The following is a 22,281-nucleotide window of genomic DNA, read 5'->3' on the forward strand; positions in this document are numbered from 1 at the left end:
CTAGATGTTCACTTCCAGTAAAACCTGGAAGCTATAGTAAATTTTGTCCCATTTTCATGAGAACTCAGCTTCAGGAATATAACAACTGCTAAGTTAAAGAAGAGATAATGTACCATCAAGCGTGAATTTTTGCAAATAACCTGTGTTATGGTGTAAATTGTGGAAAATAATGTACACTAAATACTACAAGTATGTTTCACCACTGAGTGTTTATTTTCCATAAAAGTCTGAAGCTGAGCATCACATAAAATACTGCAATTAAATATTACATTGTATAATTGTCAAACATTGAACTGAGGTCTACATGCAGCATTTGTGCGGTATTTTGCTTATGTTTCTGATGGCTAGGACATTATTGATTTAAATATTTATTAATTTTAAAAGCAGAGTCAGAATAAAATGTACATTTTTTAAAATGTAAAATGTACATTTTACATAAAATGTATGTGTAAAATATTCAGCTAGGTTAAGATAATGGTGGCTCAAAAATAATTTGAATCAGTGAGAAATGTAAAGTAAAAATTTGCATATGTGAGCCCATGTGTGAGGAAATAATATGAGCAGATGCAGTGCAGCCTACACAATGCACATAACTATTGTGTCTGTATCTTTGGAAGTGACAGATTTTAATACTATAAGATTAATTTGAATATCTTGTGTTTTTAAAACAAATACTGCATAGTGGCTCCTGCTGCAATGGTTTTAGAAGTATATATTGAAATTTCTGAAATTTTCTGTATTATAGAGTAATTTTATTTCTGTGCTTTATAAATGTATTTCACCAGAAACCACCTTCTGGTATATCTCTCTTGTCAAAGGAATATAAGAACGTGCAGGTTCATACATGAAATACAGAGGTTCAGATATAATTTCTGGATTAAATCCTTCATTTGCCAGATGCATTTTCTGATGCTTGAAAGTTGCAGTAATTTGCATAACATCCTACAAAAGAAATAATTCAAGTAAGGTGCAATATTCCATTTCAGTCTATATCAGTGAAATTATGATGTACTTACTGAATAAAATAGATCACACAATTTCTTCAGTTAAACAATTATCAGATTCACAAGCACAGTGAAATCTAAATCTAAATGAATATTTTATTTCTTATTTATTTTCCCACTAAAGCAACACACAAGATGGCAAGTTTCTGTTTCAATATATGCATTTTCTTTTAACTTTCTTTAGGGCAGTCCACCACAAAATCAGTAGAGTATGGAACATTTGGTTCGCTATGCAAAGAGCTGACTGATTTTGTGGTATTGGCTCTCTTCTTATTTCCTACTGCTAAACTTAATTTAAAACATTAAACCCAACAATGTTAAATGCCTTCTTATCTTATTTGCCTGTATAAGGAGTTTCTATACAGCAATTATTAAAATGCCAATTCATGAACAAGTTGTTCTGCACACAATGGTTGGTGTATTTGAGCAGAAGTGGTATATGAATAAATCGCCTTTCAAATGTTGTTTACACTTAGAGAAAAGTTTAAAACAGACTGTTCTCAAGCATTGTTATTACTTTTATGTGTTTTCAATACAGTGAATATTTCGTTTTAGTTCCCACACTGAAAAGATCCACTTTTTAGTTCTTGTTGGAAGGAAGTTAAAAAAACTCAGGTGGAAAACATAACAGAGCCCTGGAGTTCCCTGTTTTTTGCATCCTGGTCCCTGTGCCTCTGCTATTCTTTTAGAATCAAGTAGAAGATACTGAGAACAGAAAATCAGTCTGTCTGATTTGCACAAAACCAGTCAACCATAATTGCAAGTTATATTAGAAAAAGCCTACATAAGGACTACTGAAAATTTTTCAAGAATTATTTTGGTTTTAATCCAATATTGCATGAGAATTTCAAGTATTTGTTTGTCACTGTTGATTAGGGTGAGCTCTTTCTCAGGGCTTAGAGAAGGGATTAAATTTTCTTCCAAACAGAAAATTTTGAGTTCAGCATTCATCCTGCTATACTCCCCTAAGACATTTTACAAAGCAACAACTTTTTCTCATTTTGATTTTTTTGAATAAAATTGAATTTATTTCCTTTAATAAAAATTTGCACGCATGTAAATATTAGTTAATTAATACTGCTAGAAACTTTGTTTACTTTGGCTCCTCCTCAGCTACCTAAAACAAGATTTAGTCAGAGAACAAATAAATGCAAACAGGTTTAATTGGTTCCACATATATAAACCTTAGAGCACTGTATAGATTTACTCAATCTAGTGGAACTGTAAAGACAGATCTGTTCCAAAAGCTTTCCCCAGAAGACACCAGTTATGTCCTGAGGCACCATAGACAGTATAACCTATGGTTACTGCATGTGAAGGTACATTTACTTAGTACAGTAATCTGTTAGTGAAAAAAAAAGGTTTTCTCAATCTCTAAATTCTTCAATTTGTACCTTTATGACTATTTATCAGTATTTAAGGAAAAGCAAAACTGCCTCTCAGCATCCCCTAATAGTAGAAAACTGTGAGCTACAAACTTTGAGATGATGTAATGTGGAGCCTTTTCCTGCCCTCTGCAGTTCATGCTCTCCTGCCTGGCTGCAGATCAGCCTGTGGTGTGCTCACAAGCGGTACAATCCTTGTACTTTTAAAGTGGACTTTAAAAAAGAATTGTATCCCAGTTCTGCTTTTGTACTCTAAAACAATTGAGTGCATTTTAATTCTCACATTAGGAAATCTTCATAAAACTTTTACTATCTGTTGTAAATAACCCAGTATTTCTTTGGTGCCTTGTCAGTAACAGTGGATAATAATCACTTCAAGAACAGCCACATCAGGAAAAGGTTTGAAATGGATCACGTCACCCTGTTATAAGAAGAACTCTTATGAGTAAGGCTACACATATGTTTGCTTAGTGTTCTATTGACTAGAAGAAAACAATGGTTAAAGAATTTTGAAGCAAAATCCAACAGCAAAGTTATTAATCCCATCTAGGATTCTTAGGTATGGATGCATCCATAAAACAAGATACAAGTTTAATTAATCATATATTTGCTAAAATTCATCATAATAACAATCATAGGAACAGTAATTTAGGCTACTATTTCCTTTTGTTTTCAATTATTTAGACTGTTTGTAAAATGCATTCTGCATTACATGGTTGAAGTGACCAATTTTCGAGTCAGACAGAAGATAAATACAAGTGGCAGACACCTCATTGTCTTACCATGATTCTCACAAAGCGTGGTTGGGCATAACTTGGAAGGAAGTTCTCAATATGCTTATAAAATCTTTCTCCATTAAAGTTGTGGTAACGTTTAAGCACAATGGCTGCCATCCCTGTTCTTCCTTCATAATCTAAAAAAATTGAAAAATAGTATGACAAGTAAGAGTATATGTGAATGTTTTGTAACATTTGGGGGGGATTTAGTAATATTCAGAACAAATAAATTTATATTGTGAAATATCCATCCATGTCTGTTTTCTCAGACATCACTGAGTATAAAGTATGATATTTTACTTATAAGGTATATAATATTTTATTTACTTAATTTATTTATACATGGTATTGGAGAACTTTAAAAGTTACCTTCAGTGGGTTTATTCAATTAAAAAAAGTCATTGATGTCTTTTTATTGGGAATTCTCTGTAGCTGGAACTGCCTGCTAGGTTTTATTCCTACCTGAACACTGGTAACATAATGGCCTAATTGAATCAGAGGGAGCCTTAAAACAAACAAACAAAAAAACAAACTGAGTGCATCCACACAAAGACTAATGCAATAGATGGACATAAACATGTATGAGACTGTACTTGTTCTACATAAAGTTAAATGCCTATGGTATGCCCTAAGGGCAGTGCTGAGTGCTTTGCACTCTGTCCCACAGACAAATTTGTGACAAAAAAGGTAAGTGACTCCTAGTAAATTATAGGCATCAAATTACGTTTGACATGCAAACTGAAGCAAAACCCTTTTCAAAAATATTTACCAGACATAGTTCCTGCATTCTATTTATTGAAACACAAGAAAAAATTTTAAGTGGACAAAATATCTGAGTTGGAAGAAATCAGCTGCCACAGTTAAGTCTGTTCAGAAAAAAGAGCAGCCTTGAGGTCTGCCTAAAGGCACTGGAAGGAAAAAATATGGGTATTCCTTTTCCTGAAAATGAATCTGCTGTTACTGAACTGATGATATGTTGTGAAGTTTGTTATGGCAATATTTGACACTCAAGTCAATACAGAAATATGAAAGACCATGCTCTCTAGATGTTATTGACACTACAACCAAAAATTGATGTGAATCTTGAAGCATTTTTATGTGCTATTTACTGCCTGAGGTAGCAATAACCCTTTCGAGGAGCCCCCATGAACTCCAACTGTAGATGATTATGAGAGATGCTTTGAACATTAGACTACAGTTTTATTTGCATGCAGTGCATGACTGCCACCTGCTGATCAACCATTCAGATGATGGCCTTTTAATTTTATTTTTATGTATCCTCTTTCCTTTAACCCATTGTGTTTCCCATCTCTCAGTGCTGTCTCTTGACACCTTCTTCTTCATGTGACTAGTTTCTTTTAATACTAGACTTTATTTGCCTCCAAAGGAAATAATGAGCAGTTACTCAAGACCACAAAAAGTTTTTCTTCCTCAACCTGATTCTTCAATGGCTGCATCTTCTGAGAAATTTTTAAATTCTGTAATTTGGTTTCCTACAGCTTTTCAGCATGATATTGTATATTTTTATGAAGCATCATATATGATTGAGAACATTTCAATTATAAAAAATATATGTGTTCTTGGACAGTATTCATAAGATAGTGGTTTCAGATGTTATCTTTTAATATACTGTATCTTACAATTTTTCAGATGAAAGCCTGTAGCCTAAGAGAAGTCTTGCATAGTTCATAACTTTGTATTTCTCACTTCATATTTCTCACTTCTGTATTACAATTTTTAATTTATCCAAATTTTTCTTCCATTCATTACAAAATTTCAGCATGTCATGTTTATTAAATGGAGCATTTTGCTGTAACTGAAATTTCAAAACACTGTAGAAAAGCCTGAATTGCCAATCTGAAACTACTTATATCCTTACATGTATTTATGCATGCAGTTGCAAGAACAGAAATGTTACAGTAAGAAATTACTCTCTTCATTTTATGTTCTTAAACTATAGGGAATGTCTTACTTTTTACGCTTACACCATAAACGTTAACTTCTTGGACAAAATCCATCATACCAATGATCTCTGCAACTTCTGAAGTGGCAACATTTTCTCCTTTCCACCTGTTGAAAATATTTCTTATATTAATATAGATGTTAGTTTACACATGTTTTATTCTCTATGTGACAGAGGATTACTTTTAATATGTGGGCTACATTCTTAACTGAAGAATCATTTTCTGGTTTAGTGCCATCTTTTTTGAAATCCCAGTGATACAAGAAGTGCCAAATTTGAAAAATTCCAATATGTTGGAGTGATCTTTGGTGGACTTCATTCCTATCCTTAGTGGTTTTATTTAAACAAAGTTGATATTCATCATGTTTGAGTCTGACCTGTGTCATCCAGGCCGGCATAGGTGTGATTTCTTCCAAGCTCTGTGGATTTACTCTTAACTTTGTGCTATACCTGAAAGTGTCCCCCACCCGGTCAACGAAGTAGAGGAACCCATCCTCATGCATCACTAGGAGGTCCCCTGTGTCAAGATACACATCTCCTTCCACAAACACATTACGCAGGAATTTCTTCTCTGAGGCTTCTTTATTTCCGACATATCCATAAAATGGGCCATCCTCAGTAACTTGAAAAACTAGAAGACCAGGTTTACCTGCAGGCCATAAAAAGAGGAAAATAAACATATATAGAATTAGCTATTAAGAGCAAAAATTATGATATTAAAAATCCTTTGGAAAGCCACATCAGTTTTATGTGTCTTATTGCTACATTACCTTAGTTCTTCCCTGAACAGAAGAAATGAGTGAGTGGAAGAGGGAACATAATTTCACTTCCTTATCTTCCAAAAATCTGGACCACAGGGAAGAGATCTTTGGAGTGTGTTGTACATCACTTACCTGGTAAAAGCATTTACCCATCGAAAAGATGATTTATCTTTTTGTATCCTTTGTCTTTATGTCATTAAAAAAGGGTGATGGTAGTCAAACAATATATGTAGAGGCAAAATATATAGTACCTAAGATTTTTGAGGGCTTTGAGGTTTTCCAGAGGATAGGGATGCTACAGCCTTAGCACTGGTGTGCTGGTGTGACAAAACAAGTTGTAATCCACAATGTGCGCCCCTGATCATCAAGGGGTCTCTGGGGTCTGAAGCATACCCCCACTGGGCATCACTCCTTGTTGCTGCCTAAGTCCTATTTATAACAAGGACAAAACTTCCATTGACTGCACTGGAATTGACTCAGAATGCCCTTTAAACATGTTTTTTTTTATTATTCTTTATCTGTGATAACTACTGGCTTTGTTCTCAATGTGCTCCTGAGGTTAAAAGATAATTCCATCTTTGAAAAACTTTTATTTTACTCCTTCAGAAGATGTAAGGAGATGTTTTCTAACAAATAATTTTCTTCATACCTGTATCTCTGCATCCTACATTTAATCCTCTTCATTTTTTTGAACATTCAATATGGAAAATGGAATGAAAGCCCATACTACCTTTCAGAAGAGGAGCTGACATTGCTGCAAATACAATGCATAATTTATAACAAAAGAACAACCAAACAAAAAGGAGCTGCTCTAACCCCAAGTCATTTTTACAGAAGGATCCTCTAGTCCTTTTTGTGAATTTACTGTCATTACTATCTCACATTGCATGCGGTGACAGCTTCAGAGTTACCTAAAAAATATGTGTAATAACCTGCAAAATTTTTCTAGTTGTGTCATGAAACTGGGAATTTTATCAATTTCACTGAGAAGGCAATAATTTTTTGTGCAGTTTCTAATGTGACTGTAGTGAGGAAGCAAGCTCTTTTCAAGAAAAAAAAAATGTTTTTCTTGATTTGGATATTGTCAGCAAATAATATTTTATCAGAAAAAATAGAAGATTGCTACTTTTTTTTCCAGTACTACTACCATATTCTATTCTATTCTATTCTATTCTATTCTATTCTATTCTATTCTATTCTATATTATCAAATATAAGCAATAATAATTGCTGATTTGATGACCAGTACTACTGTGTGTCATTGAGATCTGACATTATCATAACCTGCTATCATTTAGGTTATCTGTACAAACCTCTCTTCTACCCTCAGGATTTTTATCTCTATGCTAATTAAATCTACATACTAAAACTAGTGATGTTAAAGACCTTTTCCCTAGAACTGATAACTTTGACACAGAGGGATTCATGCATGTGTACACAGGCACATGAATATTTGATGTGGCTTTGATAAATGCAGTTCTGTCTTTGGTGAGACTCAGTTTTCAGGATTTTTTTCAAGGATATTCTCAGTTGGAGGCTACTTTATTTTCAGTCTAGGAGCTTCAACTCTTTGAGATGGAGTATTCCATTTTAAGTAGGAGTTTGGAAAGTCTGTGCAAATCTAGGTACTAAAATGATAAATCTGGTTTTGTCACTAATTATAAAAATATGATCCACAATTTGAAATTTTTCTGTTCTTCATCAGAATTTTAAATCTGAAACTTAGAAAGCATCTTTAAACATCTGGCCTCAGAGCACAAGATAGCTGGGAATTACTGTATCTTTCTTTTTTCCCATAAAAAAAAAAGAAGCAGTAAAAAATCTGATTTTTCCAGGAATAGGAACAAGTTCTTCTCAAGTGAGAATAAAAATATTATGGGTCCCAAATATTACTAGTGTTCTTATATGATTGTAATTCTTTATTTTGGGTTAATTTATAAATATTTTGATATATGATTGCATATATTAGCAACAGATCTCTGTTTGGATCTATTTTCCTATTTTTTCTATTTTCAAGTTCTAGGTGTATGTCAAAAATCTATTGCTCACCAAAGTATCATCCTCTAAATTGAATTATCTGTTAGTTAATAGATAACTAATATTTTTCCTTACCTATGGGTGCTTTCTTACACCTTCCATTTTCATCTTTTATAAGTTCTTGTTTCCAGACATCATATTTCAACAACTCAAAAGAATGTAGAAACTAAAAAAAGAAGAAAAGAAGCACACATGCCATACTTAAAACCGCCTCTTTCTTACTAATTTTCTAGATTTGACAAAAATTGCTTTGAATTAATGAATAGTCCCTATTGACTTTTGGAGACTTGAGACAGCCTGAAATAAACTGACAGTATTCTAAGAGGCAATTGTCAGAAAGTGTTTATATCATGATAAGCAACACTAAGTATGCATATACAGGTGAGTGTTCATCTCCTTTACTGATAAAAAGAAGCCCTTGCCTAAGAGTAGGGTCAGATTCAAATAATTTATATGAAGGATAAAGTGCATTTGATCAAATTGTCAGTTTTGCTTTAAAACTGCCATCCATTTCTAATATTGCCGGAATGCAAATCAAGATGATTCTTTGACCAAAAAAAATCCAAAATAAATTTACAGACATCTCAAAAATTACACCAGACGGATGCAAATGGAAACTTTCAACTTAATGACCTGATTAGTCTTTCTTGCCTCAATCCTCCATCCACATAGTTAAGATTGCTAGAAGATTGAAAGTCTTGCAGAGTTGTTATCATCATCATGCCAAGGCATTTTTGGCATCTCAGATAAAAAGCAGAAATCATTTGGAAGTCATTAATCTGGTCTTGATCTTAACTAATCTGAATCTTTAGTATTGTTTGAATAGTATTTCATTGTAGTATAATGTTCATGATTCACAGAAACTGTACAAATTGGAAAAGCATTTAAGACTGTCAGGGTGTTTTTATGGTAGAAACACGGAGAGTTTAAACAGTGGTTGTATATGTAAATGTATAGCTTTGATATTTTGAGATTAATATTTTTCTCCTCTATTTGCTGAGAATTTTGATTTTTTTTGTATTGCTAATTGTATTTCAGAGAAAATGTGATGCTAGTTCTAATGAGTGGAGATGCAGCCAAAGAACAAATTTGTAAAAGTTGCTTTGGAATATCTGTCTCCTGATTCATACCAAAAGTCAAATCAAAACTAGTTTCTGGCCTCATCACTTATTATATGTGGGTTTCAGGATGATTAGTAAACTTTAATAAGAATTGTCATTACCCAGTCCTTTGGGTAGTCACTTCTATACAGACAGTTTGGAGTTTTTAAAATATATTTTGGGGGAAAACTTGCGTACACGAGCTTCTATGTACTCATTGTGTATATTTACTCTGGCTTCAAAATATATGAACAGAGAATAGAGTCAAGGAAGTGGCTGAGAATAAGGCTTCTGTTTTCATGAACCAATTATTATTATTATTGTATCTGGAAAGAAGGAAGCATTTTCTTCCTTCCTGTTCTTTATGATTTCTGCCTTTCCCATGCCTTTTAAATTTTTTTAAAATTAATGTCTGGTTAATTGGTTGATTGGTGATTGATTATCAAATTACCTTTGAGAAGATGCCAGCACGGCCCACAGCTCCTATTTTATTAGTATAGTTCAGGAAAGCAAGACTTCCTTCTGTGGACCCATAGAATTCAAATATTTTAACTGGGCCAAACCGCATCAGAAACTCTTTCCATACAGAAGGTCTAATACCATTTCCAAGGGCGATGCGCACTTCATGAACTCTGTCCTCTTCTTTCTGTGAACAGACAAAAAGAAACATCCTGTAACTTGGAAAAGTGGATCTAAATACCTAAAATTGACCTAACACTTTCTAACAGAACAATTTTCATTTGTGAACTCACACCTTGACTAAAATACTTCACAGAATGGGGTTTTTTGCTGTTGTTGTTGATTTTTTAAAAATAAAACAGAAAAGCATAAGAAATCTTGGTATGATGTTGAGGGGTTCTTGCAGGGTGAAAACTTTATTTCTGTAATTCTTTGAATTTTCACTTATGAACGCTATAAAGAAGATGTATATTACAAAGTTTAAAAGATTTTAGCTGTAAATAAATGGATTTTAAGGAAGTGCCATTTCCCATAGAATGGAATTTCCTTTCCCACCAAAAAGAGAAGTTTTCCTGTATCAACAAAATTGTGCCTTAGAAAACACTTGTGATACACAAAAGTTGATTCTTTTTGTAATGATACTTAGTAGAAAATTTTGCACATCTGCCATGTTCCTTATGGAAGCGGAAAAAGCAATAGAATAACTCAAAGTTGCTTAAAATACCTTGTATTATTAGTTCAATTTTAATCTTAAATCCAGATTCATCAAAAGATTATAATAAAATCTGCAATCAAAATGTAGTTGCTAATGTGTTATTGTTACATATTAGTGATGCAATTATTGTGGTAAACTATTCAGAAGTTTACTCACATAAGTGCTTTTGGCATAGGAGCAGAATGCTCAGCCCCCTGTCTATAGGACTGTGGTCAAGACTCTCAGAAGCCCTCACTTTTTTGGAGTTGTAGTTGGGATTTAGTAATTAAGTTACTGTTATGGTTAAATGTCAGAAGAAATTAAACTTATTTCAGGTCAACAGGAATGGTTTCTTCAAATCAAATAAATGGTTGGTTTGGTTTTGTTGCAGTGTTATTCCAGTCTTTAAAATGGTAAAATTATGTTTGATTTCTAAATAATATTAAGGTGGTTTAAAGATGGAACTTTGCCTTGTAATTGCACCGAAATGTTTTAGCAGAGTTGCAAACTTTTGACTTTCAAAAACATTCGCATAAAATTGTTTTGTGAACTATGTATTAGCAGACAACTTCATTTGATCCAGAACTGCATTTCATGGCAGATCAATTATTTGCCATGACAGGATCAACCATAATGCAAACTGAGCCTCATTATTAAACACAGGAGTGAAACTGGAGTTTGATATTCCCTGCTTCTGCCTAATCAGATGTGTTTTCTTTTCCAATTTTAATGGTCACTCTGAAGGAATAAATGTTTTTGGTCACATGTATGTAATCCAACTCAATTTTAAACCAGGTGGGAAGTTGGCTGGGAGACTTCCTTCATGCATAATGTTGTCCCTTCTTCAACACTTTGTCTTCAGGATGAAATGATGGTTTTTGATTTTTTCCCCAAAGTATTTTATGATACTGTAAGACTAGAAGTAAAACTCAAGAGTTTGAGAGATTACAAGCAATAGGAGAAACTGTTATTCTTACCTTGGTTCACGCCTGGTCCAGCAGGCATGATCTACAACATTTCCCTGAACTACCTTGAATTTTAAATGTCTTTATTTAGAAGTTATATGGTTCCCTTTAAAAACATTCTTTGTCATACTCAGTCACAGAGTTTCTGTCCACACGAAGAAATCCCCAAGTGACTCCTAGTTTCCAAATCCATGCTATTTCTCAGTTTGTGAGACCTGGGCATGCTCAGTGAAAGGAGGGAAGGACAGACACCCTGTGCATGATGTAGAGCATACTCCAAGAGGTCCCTCATGTTCAGTCCTAGTCCTGAACCATACCAGACCTATTACCCTGCATGGGTTTCTTTCAGTGTAGATGAACCTGCGTGGTACAGTAGAGGTTAGATGTTATATATATGTATATAACATCTGGTTATATGTTATATGTGGTCATAGTCTAGGAAGATATGTGATCTTGACAGACATCCTGATGTACCTGATCCACTCCTGTTAGCAACCTCACCTTCCTCAACTCATCCAGGCCATCTCTGTTTTTCCCTCTTACCAGCTGCCAGTTAAGTATATATTTCTTCCCTGTTAAATTTTTATTATGGAGTCAAGAAAATATACTTCTCATTGCTTTTTCCTGCAGGAGAAACCTTGATTCAACTGGTTTGGCCGAGCTAATTATTCCTTTGTGGTTTCTTGATCCGTGGACTACTGATACAGTAGGTGCCGTTGGCCAGGCTTGAGTTCTGTTTCAGGCTTGTTTGTACAGGCTTGAGTTCTGGCCAACAGCTATCCTGCCTTGTAGTCTTTAGTGCTCTTTGTCTTTGATCCCTCTCCTACATCCAGACCATCCAATAATAAGATTCTGTTCAAACCACCTGGAGAATTCTTTCAGATATTTTCTTGTTCCTAGTCCTTGCATTAATCTCTGACCAATACCATTGGAGATAATTTGAACTTTGTGCTTGGACATGAGGTTTTCTGAGGTAGGTAGGAGTACTTTTTGTCATCTCCCTTCAGTAATATCCTAACTACCAAGCTTAAAATTAAAAAAATTAACCAAGCTTTCCCAAAAAATTAACCAAGCTATCATTGAGAAATGAGAGTTGCAACTTAGTAAGTATTTTCAGACTTGTCACTGTTTGATGACATTTTACTCTGTTCCAAACCTGATCATGATCTTTAGGTTGTTATCTCAGGGGGGACCAAGATTTTGCACCACACTGTTAGTACTTTGGCTTCATGGAGATATATCCATCATCATACATACAGGCATGTAAGAGAGTGTGTCTTTGGAAGACCTCTAAGGGAAAGACTTAAACTAATAAAAACTCATTCATCAGTTTCAAAGTTAAAAATTAACTATCATCCATTAAATGCTGAACATAATAGGCCACTCTTGATAAACAATTACTTTGGAACAGAGCACTGAAATTTTTTAATCATTCAATCTGGTACGAACTCTTTTTGGTCATTGTGAATGCTGAAGCTTTTACAGCTTACACCTTTTCCAGACTGACCTGTGACTTGCTGGTCACTCAGATGAAAAGCCAAGGAGCCTGGCTTTGCAGAGGCACTTCTGTGAGTGTCAGGGTATGTGTCCTATCCTGCCAGGCTTGTTCCTTTGTCACCACTGTGTTTGCTGCTGTAAACTTGATTGCTATTGGTAATAGCAAGGGACACAAGACACGAGGAACACTGTAAAAAGCTATCAAACATTGAAAATATGATACTATTCAGAAATTAGTGAATCTATCTGACTTTCAGATTTGCTATATGTCAAAGCTGCATTTGCAAACGGAACTTACACAGGGCTGATTGCAGAGATAGCGGCAGAGTTCTCCTATATATAAAAACATGGTAATATTGTATTTCCTACAGTCATTCCAAAACTGTCTCGCAGAAAATTTCTTCTTCAAAACACAGGTCGCTCCTATGTGATGAAAACAGATAAGAAATTTCAAAATAACCTTTAAAATAAACCCCTTGTCTTCTACCACTATTGTAACAAAAAAAAAAAAAAAGTAATCATTCTCTTAATTCAGTTAATTATAAATTCAGCTAATTAAATAAATTGTAAACTATTTCCAACAGGATCTGTCTGTTAAATGAAACTTGCACAATTGAGTCTTGCTTCTTTTTCTGAGTAGTAACTAGAAACTTAGAGTAACAGAAGCAACAGAATCAAAGATTTAATGATCACTCATTGTTAGGAATAGGTCACAGCCTAAACATTTTGTTTCTGTCAAGATCATGAACTAGTTTAACCCAAAAAAAAAAAAAGATCTTGGAATGGGGGAAATGATAGCTCACAGCTTCTCTATTTGTGTGATAAGTGGTGGAAAGGAAATGGGCTGTCTTTGTTTTCTCCATTTCATTCCCCTTTTTCTGTTCCTTGGCAACTGAGAATCAACACTGTTTTCTTTTCTGTGACCCTGATGTTCTTTTAGAGCTTTCTGTTCCAAAAGCCACTTCATTCTACCCTCTCATATCTGCCACCCTATCCCTTCCTAAGTGTTGTCAGTCAAAAACTTACAAATTTCTATCCTTTCAAAAATTCCTTTTTGCCCAAGTCCTATTTGTCTTTTGTGAGGTTTCCCAGGGCCTTCCAAATTTTGAATCCCTTCTAGTCCACTTTTCCCATCTTGACTGTTCCTCCCTGATCTTGAAACCTTTCAGAGCTCTTCAGCCTCACCCTCCTCAAAGCTTTGTCATTCAAATCCCAGACTGCTAGGTCTCTATCTAAACACTTAAGAAAGATGCTACCCTACATTTTCTGTTCCAAGAAAATTCATACCCTCAAACCTCTTCATACACTCATTTTCCCATCCCCTTTGTGTTTCTGTTAGGCAGAAACAGTCTTGCCAGCAGTTACTGTAAGCCAGCATGCCTGCCTGCCTTGTTCCTGAATAAACAAAACAGTGACATGTCTTTTAAAACACTCCAGTTATATACTTGGCATGCCAAAACTCATCAGCTGGGCAAGACTCTAATGACAGAAAAGAAGGATATACCTGGGAAATATCTGGTTGCTAGTTCTCCACAAATAATTCCCATTATCAATTTATAAGGGGAGATTTTGTCCTTCTTCCTGTTTTTCAGTTTAATATGATGAATCTAACTCTGTAGGTCTTACTCAAAGAGACTGAAAAAGCTCTGCAACACATTTAGTCAATCTTACTCTGAAGGCTGGGCTTCCACAATGCATTTGTAGCTTCTGACACTAAAAATCAACCACAGATGCCTGTCTGAATGTCTTTACAGACTTTTGGCATAGAGTAGAAGTATGATTTCAGGTTAAACCTACAGCATATATGCAGTGATGCTAACAATACACAGACCTCAAGTAATTTTATGCTGGATTTATACAACTATTAGTGTCTGTTCTAAGCTTCAAAAATTATGCATATACCTTAGGTATTGCCTGCAAATGGGGGAGGTGATAAAAATGATCAAATTACAAAGGGTTTCTGGTAAACATAATATTTGAGTTACCAAGAAGTTATTCACCTAATACTAACATGTTATAGCCTTGTCAAGTTAATGGAACTTCACTAGAAGGTAAATATTACCTAACTGAATGCATCCACTGATGCCAAGAAGAGAAGCACTGATGTGGTACAAGGGAAGAGTGACATATATAATATCCTGAGAAACTGCACCACACTGAGTCAATGCTAAGGAGGCAGCCAGAGTTCTGCGGTGAGTGATGATAACAGCTTTTGGGAAACCTGTCAAAGGGAAACAGCAAATAACTACAAATGTACTGCATGCATTAATAATTTTGCTGAAGTAAAATTATGTTGGGAATGTAGAGGGAGAATTGTCCCTTCTTCTGAGTCATCATCCTATTCTTCTCTGTTTTATGAGTATATATCCTTAGTCTCTCAGCTCCTTCTCTCTTTCTGCCTGTAAATCATGGAGCTATGGTTAGGGTTGGAAGGGATAATGATAGTGTAAGACAATGTAGTCCCAACCCCCCTGCCGTGTCTGCTTCTTCTGGGGGACAAAGGCCACACCCTTCACAGGCATGTGCAGGTCAAATATACATATTTGGTTTCCCTTGCCAGAAAGCGAGAATGGGAAAACTTCTGGAGACCCACTGTGTCACTCAGCTTCTACTTGCAATTGAAATAACTTCTATGAAGTTGTTTGGAATGACTAGTGGATAGATTTCCCCATTCTTCCACTCTAAAAATAACTCCTATTTCAGAAACAGAGGTTCTGCAGTTCTTCCTTTCTGAGAAACTCTTAGAGACTACCTTTATTTGCTTTATATTCAAGAAATTAATTTCAGCCATGGAGTATCTATGTAGAAGTTCAGTAACTGAAATTACACTCTTTGCTATGGCAAAAACACTTTAAAGTGTTTCTGTGCTTCTAAATAAATTAATCCTCCCTGTCTTGATTTGTAAATTCAAGTTCTGTCTTTTTGTGTCTTTTTGCTTAATTTATGCTGCCTTAATTTTCAGAAGTGCAGCTGTACTTTGTTAGTACATATCCTCACCTGTACTTCCTGATGTGAAGATATGCAGAGCTGTGTTTCTTGTGTCAGTGACAGCTCTAAGATGAGATGGAACAGGATTATCAGGCACCTTGTCAAGTTTGTCTGGTAGGCTGTGAACATGCTGGAAAGGAGAACTGGCGCTCATCAGCCAGACAGCAACATTATTTTCCAAGAGATTCAAAATTAATTCTTTCTCTATTGATCCTAAACAATCTGCCAAGTTAAAACAAACAATCAAACAAACAAAAAAACCCATGGTAATTTTTAAAATAAATACAACTGCAGACCTGATTACTAGCATTGAAATGATATATCATACTGCTGTATAAACCTACCACAGCCATAGGAGGGCTAACCTGCATACTGAACAGTGAAAAAATCATCAAAATGTTTAATATCCCTATATTTCTCATGTGTCTTTAATTGTAATTGATAAAACACCATTAACTAAGTTGATGATGCTGGTATATAGGATTTAATTTAATCACATTTGTTCTGAAACTTGGTGCATATACCAAATAGCATACCCTCACAGATTCATATGGAATTATGCTAGTACTGCCAACCTGTATAAAAGATGGGAAAACAGAAGTAGAAAGTTAAATAAATTGCCTAGTATTGCATAATGCGCTATAAACAGAGATGAAATTGCAGCTCATTGTGCTGTAATCTTTGCTTCAAGCAATGCTACCTTGGGATCGCTACTTAACATAGTTACAAAGTAACATAAATTTTTATGTGGGTATTTTGAGCTGAAGGAAATCACAACTACAAAGAGAATCTGTGTCTTCCTGTAGTCAGTGAAGTTTTATATAAGCCATATAAATGAATAAACAGAAATGGAAGTGAAATTATGCTAAAGTATCTCCCAAGGCTGTTTTCTTGCAGACATACAATTATTGCTCCTGGTACCTTGTCCTTGGAGAGTTTCAGATTTAAATTTTTAATTCTACTAATTAATTGCATGGGGCTTATTTTGTGGTTATACTCTTGAAATGTAGATATTATTTCTTTTCCCTCCTTTTCAGACAACACTATGTAGATACTATCTCTTTTCCCTCCTTTTCAGACAACACTATCTCTTTCCTTATTTTTCCCCTCCTTTTCTTCCCTTCTTTTAAGTGTGTGTATATATAAAGAGCTTGCAGCTCTGAAGGGCTCATGATCTTCTATGTCTGATAAAAGCAGGAAACAGTAGAAAGTGAGCAGTAAGTGAAAAACAGCACAGAACTTACCTTCTCCTATGACCAGTGCTTTTGCTGCGCATGTATTAATGCAATGCAGAACAGATCTTGAGCGGATATTGACGTTGAGAAAGGCCACGATGAAGCCCAGCTTGGCTAGCCCGAACCAGACGTGGATGAAGTCAGGTCCATTACCCATCAGCAGGGCCACAGTGTCACCTTTGTTCAGATTCCCATAGTGCAGGAAGGCCTGTGCTACCCTGTTACTCCTCCTGTCCACATCCTGATAAGTGTACACCGTCCCTTCATAGATAAGGAATGGCTTGTGGGGATTTCTTTCTACTGTCTGCCTGAAAAGGTCAATTATGGAGAGAATTCCGTTTTTTGCCCACTTTTTTACTGTTGCCTTTGACCTCTTCCATCTCAAGAAGTAGATCAGGTCTGCCCAGAAATAGGGGAGAAAGATCTTCAGGGAGACACACAGCATCACTATTCCTCCAGCAACTGTTGAAATCCACGTGTATAACATGTTTGGAGCTAGGCAATAATAGATTTAGTGATCTCAGACATATAAAATACATACATTATAATAATTAACACTGAGTTTGAAGACATAGACTGAAAGTTAACAAGCTAATTACAGTTCCAGCAGTTAATTTGAGAACTGTTAAAAATACCTTATTGGCCTTTACTAGAATAAAAGGACCCACAAAAAAGAAGAAGGGAGTTAAGAGTAAATAAAGGATTGTGCAGGATTTTTAAATTGTAATCCAAACTATGTCTATATTTTTTCCTGTCCCATGGCAAATCCTAAAACAAGGTGAAAACAAACATGCCAGGCATGTACTATAATATGTTAAATATGAAAGTTTGTTATGTACGATACTTCTGTAAGATTCGCCGAATATTCTTTGCTGCCTAAGTTGTATTTTCTGGACAGATAGAATTTGAGACCATTAGAGACCAAAAGTTTGAACAGTCTGATCAACAGACTAAGCATACACAAATTGCAGGCACCATACTCTGAAACTTCTGCATCTACTGAAGTATCCAGTTTTCACCATAGGATTTTCTGGAATTTGCAATAAATGGTGAATAATAACTTTGCAATATTTATATTATTTACATTATTTACAAAAGCATCCTGCAGTCTCAAACAAAATCGTGCACAAACACAAACTGAGGTTTGGAAAACAACCTTTATAGCTTAACAATTATTAACCTCTGTAAAGTATTCCAGGCAAAAATTAATTGTCATATTTTCAAACAGTCATAGGGGAGAAGTTGTGAAGATCATACAAGATCCTTAGAGCATAATGTAGATAGCATTGACCAGTCTCCTTTTTAAAGCTTCAGCTATGATTACTACAAACATTTGAAATGTCTTATGTGACAGTCTAGGATTCAGGAACACTTCAGCAGACTGAGAGGCTTTTCTAAATGGGGTTTAGAAATATCTTACTGACAAGCTGTACTTTTGTTATATTCCTCAAGCTTGTTTACATTTTAAACAATATTCAATGAATATATCTGTAAAATTCAGGGGAATTCTTGCAGCAAGCAAAATCTTGTATGTACCATAAAGCATATGAAATGTATTGGTAAAAGAGCAGCTTAAAAATTAAAGCATCATGGCATTAATTGCACATAAACATACAAATAAAGTTAAAGCATGTGAGGTACAATATTTTAATGTTCTAAACAAAAATTCTAAACCCATCAATTTCTGAAGTCTTCAATTTGTAAAGAGACATTTTTAGTTACCTTGAAATCAGTCAATTCTTTTGTTACCTCTCTGGCCAGAAGTCTTATCTTTCTATGTTAAGAAACAATTGGAGTAGCTGCAAGTTTATTCTTACAACGGATGTGACATTAAAAGACCCTCTGTTTTAGCTCATATGGTTCCTTTACTGCCTTTCCACCTTTCTCAGAATGTTATTGTTTAATGGCCAAGGGCACAAACAGAGGACCTCCTGAGTGTCATGGCTTGTCTATGACTTGGAAACCTTTGCTCAGCTTTCTTTGCCACATGCAAGCACACAAGATTCAGTGAAATTAATCAACCAGTAAATTTAGCTCCAGGCAAAGTCAAATTGGCAGACTTCATAAACTGAACCAATAAACACATAATCTTAAGAGAAAATAAATAAAAGGGATGATGATGTTAGACCAGGTTTCAGCTCTAGCTTTCTTTTAGCATTTTTATATTACTTCTATTGACAAAATAGCCATGGTGTATAAGTAAGAACTCAAAGTAAAAAAAAAAAATAGAGAGAAAAATAAGCAGTCTACAGGGAAAAAATTTAGTCCTCAAAGCTGTGTCAGGATTAGTTTTGGTTCACCCTTTTCATATTGAATGTGATTGGAAAGGCCCATAAATTCTTGTTTTAGAATTGTTTGGGTGAAATAATGTTTATGGAGAAGAAAACAAAGAAAATTAAAGGGAAAATATAGAACATATAGAAAAGGAATGAATTTTAGGAACGAGTGACTATTGTGAAAGAGCACGCATCTCTCTGAGAGAGATTACAGTCCTACAGCCAGCTGCAGTGCAGACTGTTGTCACCTGGCACTAAAAGCCTGATACTTACTTTTGACTGCAGTATTCTGGCAATACAACCAAGCTTGCTTCTGATTATTGTTTGAAAGGTTTCTCCAAAGCATTCACAGAAGTACATGCACAGGAAATTAAATTACACTCCAAATGAAGGGGCTGCTCAGAACAATGAAATGTTTTCTCAAATTTAGACAAATTCAAAACATTTTGGAAAAAAAAATCACACACTGTGATAAGTAGATCTTGATTTTGCTGTAAATGCAAACCACCTGTTTCCAAGGAGGAATTAAATGCATGCTTAATTTGCAGTCTAACCAAACCTTTTGTATCCTTCTCACAATATCAGGTACTAAGTTACTGTCGAGTTTTGGCATGGTTCGGTTGTTTGGTGCATTTGGGTTTTTTAGAGGCTGTCTGTCAAAGTATGAAATCTGATTGTGTTATCTCTTGTTTGCATTATTTTCACGAAGTTTCCATGAAGTGGAATTTTTTTTCTCGTGTATTGAGATTTTTATCTTAGCATGGTCAGAAATAAACTTAGTCCAATAAGTCCAGAAAGAGTTATAGAATCACAGAATTGTTTGGGTTGGAAGGGACCTTACACATGACCTAATTCCAGCCTCCCTGCCATGGACCACCTTGCACTGGACCAGGTTGCTCAGAGATCCATCCAGCCTTGGATGCTCTAGGATATTTTCTCATGTTGTCTTTGGTAAATTTACTCTGAAGTCTTGGAAAGTGCATTTGAACAATTGTCTTAAAATAACTTAAGTAATTCCTTAAGCCTGATTTTAATTAATGTGCAGTCTGGTTATTTCCAATCCTTAGTCTTAATCTGTTTATTTGTTGAGAGCATTCTATGCCAAAGAAGTATTAATCCAATGGAAACTGGCTGTCAGCTCTTCTCAGTTGGAACTCCCTTTCTCTTTGCCTGGTTCTGATGTGGCATTATTCTGTTAGAGAAAAGGAAAACAGGACAACAGAGCTGCCACCTTAGACACAGGCTATGACACGTCTGCAGCTTTGTTTGTACAAGAAGGGTAACTCTGGGACACAAAGAATGTACTGGAGAGAGCAATAGCACAAAAATCATTCAGTCGTTTAAAGGTCCAGCAAGACTATCCAGACATGTTCTCCAGTCCCAGGGGAATGTAAACAGCCCTGTGTGTTGGCCTCTATGCCTTCATGTCCTAGTTCTCTAAGCCACCTGAGATGCCTCTGAAATACCTGAGAAACAAAGACTTTCTGTAACTGCCCTCATAGTTAATGCTACAATGACCTTAAAACTGCTTACAAGACTTTCTTTCATATGAGCTTTGCAAGATGGAAATAGTATTTTAAAAGACTTAGTGTTTTGAGCAATTGTCACACATCCTCTGCTTTGAAATTTGCAAGCACAAAATTTCAATTTAATTAATTGAAATTGGTCACCAAATTCACTAGGTTTGGTTTGTCAAGGCTTTTTTGTTCCATAGAGTCAGAAAGCAGGGAAAAGCAGGGTTTTGTTTACTTACTCTCTCTGGTTTCTTTGTCCTTTTTTTTTTCTTTTCAGCTGTTCCTCTGCAATCACAAGGATTGAAAACATCTCCTTTTAATGAGAACTGATATTTTAAAGTATTTATGAAGTATTCTTAACTATCTTTTTAGAAAATGAAATAAAATTCAAAAGGAAGTAGTCAGTGGTATCAAAATACACAATGGGCTATTTTTCATTATTTTCTGGTAACCAAATGAATAATGACAAACAGGGAAGGTTTCTAAATACAGAAAGCCCAAATATTTTCCAAGAATTATGGTAAGAATTCTGTCTTCCAAGTCATCCATCAGCTTTGTTTCAGTGAAACAACATGTTACCTTTGCTAAAAGCAATCTAACCAACAGGCAGCAAAATCTGAGTTTTGAAGATCACCATATAATTAGTAGGAATAGACTGAGATGTTTCTCTGATTGAAGCAGAGCTTCAGAAAATTTTAATGCATGCAAACAAAACAATATCTCTAAATTGACTTCTGATGCATGCACTGGACATTGTTTTATGTAAAATAAGAAATTATCTTTAAACAGAAGCTGATATTATAATTCAGCCAATTTTATACCCAGTTCTTTTTCCAGTATCTGAATGAAAAAGGAAAGCATTTGCTTACCAACCTTTTTTCCTGTGTATGCTGATTAATGTCCTGTAAGCAATTAGATAATTTCTGCCCCTGTGTATCCCTTGCAGGAAGATTGCATGGGTTGTCTGAAAACCTTTGTTTAGTCAGAGCAGATGTTCTCTTGAAGCTCCACACCTAGACTGTGTTACTGGCGACTGCGTGCCTAGACATACAGGTAAAGACTCCTTTCTGTCCCCTGGATATCACAGGTCCCCAGCTCTGTATCTCCTTGCTTTGCAGCTGTCTTGAAGCATGTGAGGGAAAGGGAGTTGGACACTGTATTTTGGAACAAAGTGTATTTGCTGTCTGTATTGAGAGTTAATTGTTAAAAGATTAAGAAGTCAATTATGCACTACTGGTTTATATGCTTAAAAGGATGATAAGCAGCAAGACATAGGGTTGTACCGAGGGAAAGGACTAATCTGTTGAAATTACTGTTTCAGTGCAATAGCAGCAACTTAGTGATGTTTCCATATGCTGCTAAATACAGTATATACAGTACACAGCAAACATGGCTGTAACATTGTCAGCATTGTCATGTAGTCTACACAACAGGAACAAAAGCCTTTTATGATTAACACATTTTTAAAGTTTAGTCATACAAATATAAAAAAAAATCTCCTTACATCCTTATTATACAATGTAAATGCTGAAAAAGGACACTATATTACGTGGCACTGGCAGTGTACTTGATCGAGGAAGTAGATAAGGTTACATTAATGAAAACATACACACAGTTGATTGGCAGTT

At 35.1% G+C, this 22,281-nt stretch overlaps 1 protein-coding gene across 1 annotated transcript; it reads right to left on the reverse strand.

Moving 5' to 3' along the window:
* Positions 1-765: 765 nt before the first annotated feature.
* LOC102032104 (long-chain fatty acid transport protein 6-like) lies at positions 766-17,350 on the reverse strand. Its single transcript, XM_005420881.1, has 10 exons — positions 16,873-17,350; positions 15,638-15,850; positions 14,703-14,861; positions 12,939-13,063; positions 9,477-9,671; positions 8,001-8,091; positions 5,579-5,777; positions 5,138-5,235; positions 3,172-3,302; positions 766-942 (listed from the first exon to the last, which is right to left on the reverse strand). The coding sequence occupies exons 1-10, from the start codon at positions 17,348-17,350 to the stop codon at positions 766-768; spliced, it is 1,866 nt and encodes a 621-aa protein (XP_005420938.1).
* Positions 17,351-22,281: the final 4,931 nt, after the last annotated feature.

This window comes from Geospiza fortis, unplaced genomic scaffold (genome assembly GCF_000277835.1).
Source record: "Geospiza fortis unplaced genomic scaffold, GeoFor_1.0 scaffold12, whole genome shotgun sequence".
Classification (NCBI taxonomy): domain Eukaryota; kingdom Metazoa; phylum Chordata; class Aves; order Passeriformes; family Thraupidae; genus Geospiza; species Geospiza fortis.

What these genes read in the sequence shown, in the direction of transcription:
- LOC102032104 (XM_005420881.1), bottom strand. Translation starts at nt 17,350, where the DNA reads ATGTTATACACGTGGATTTCAACAGTTGCTGGAGGAATAGTGATGCTG. An exon ending in ATCTCTGCAATCAGCCCTGT is followed by an intron (nt 9,672 to 12,938) that starts GTAAGTTCCGTT and finishes GTCTGTTCACAG; the next exon opens with AAAGAAGAGGACAGAGTTCA. An exon ending in CGGGTGGGGGACACTTTCAG is followed by an intron (nt 5,236 to 5,578) that starts GTATAGCACAAA and finishes TATTTTCAACAG; the next exon opens with GTGGAAAGGAGAAAATGTTG.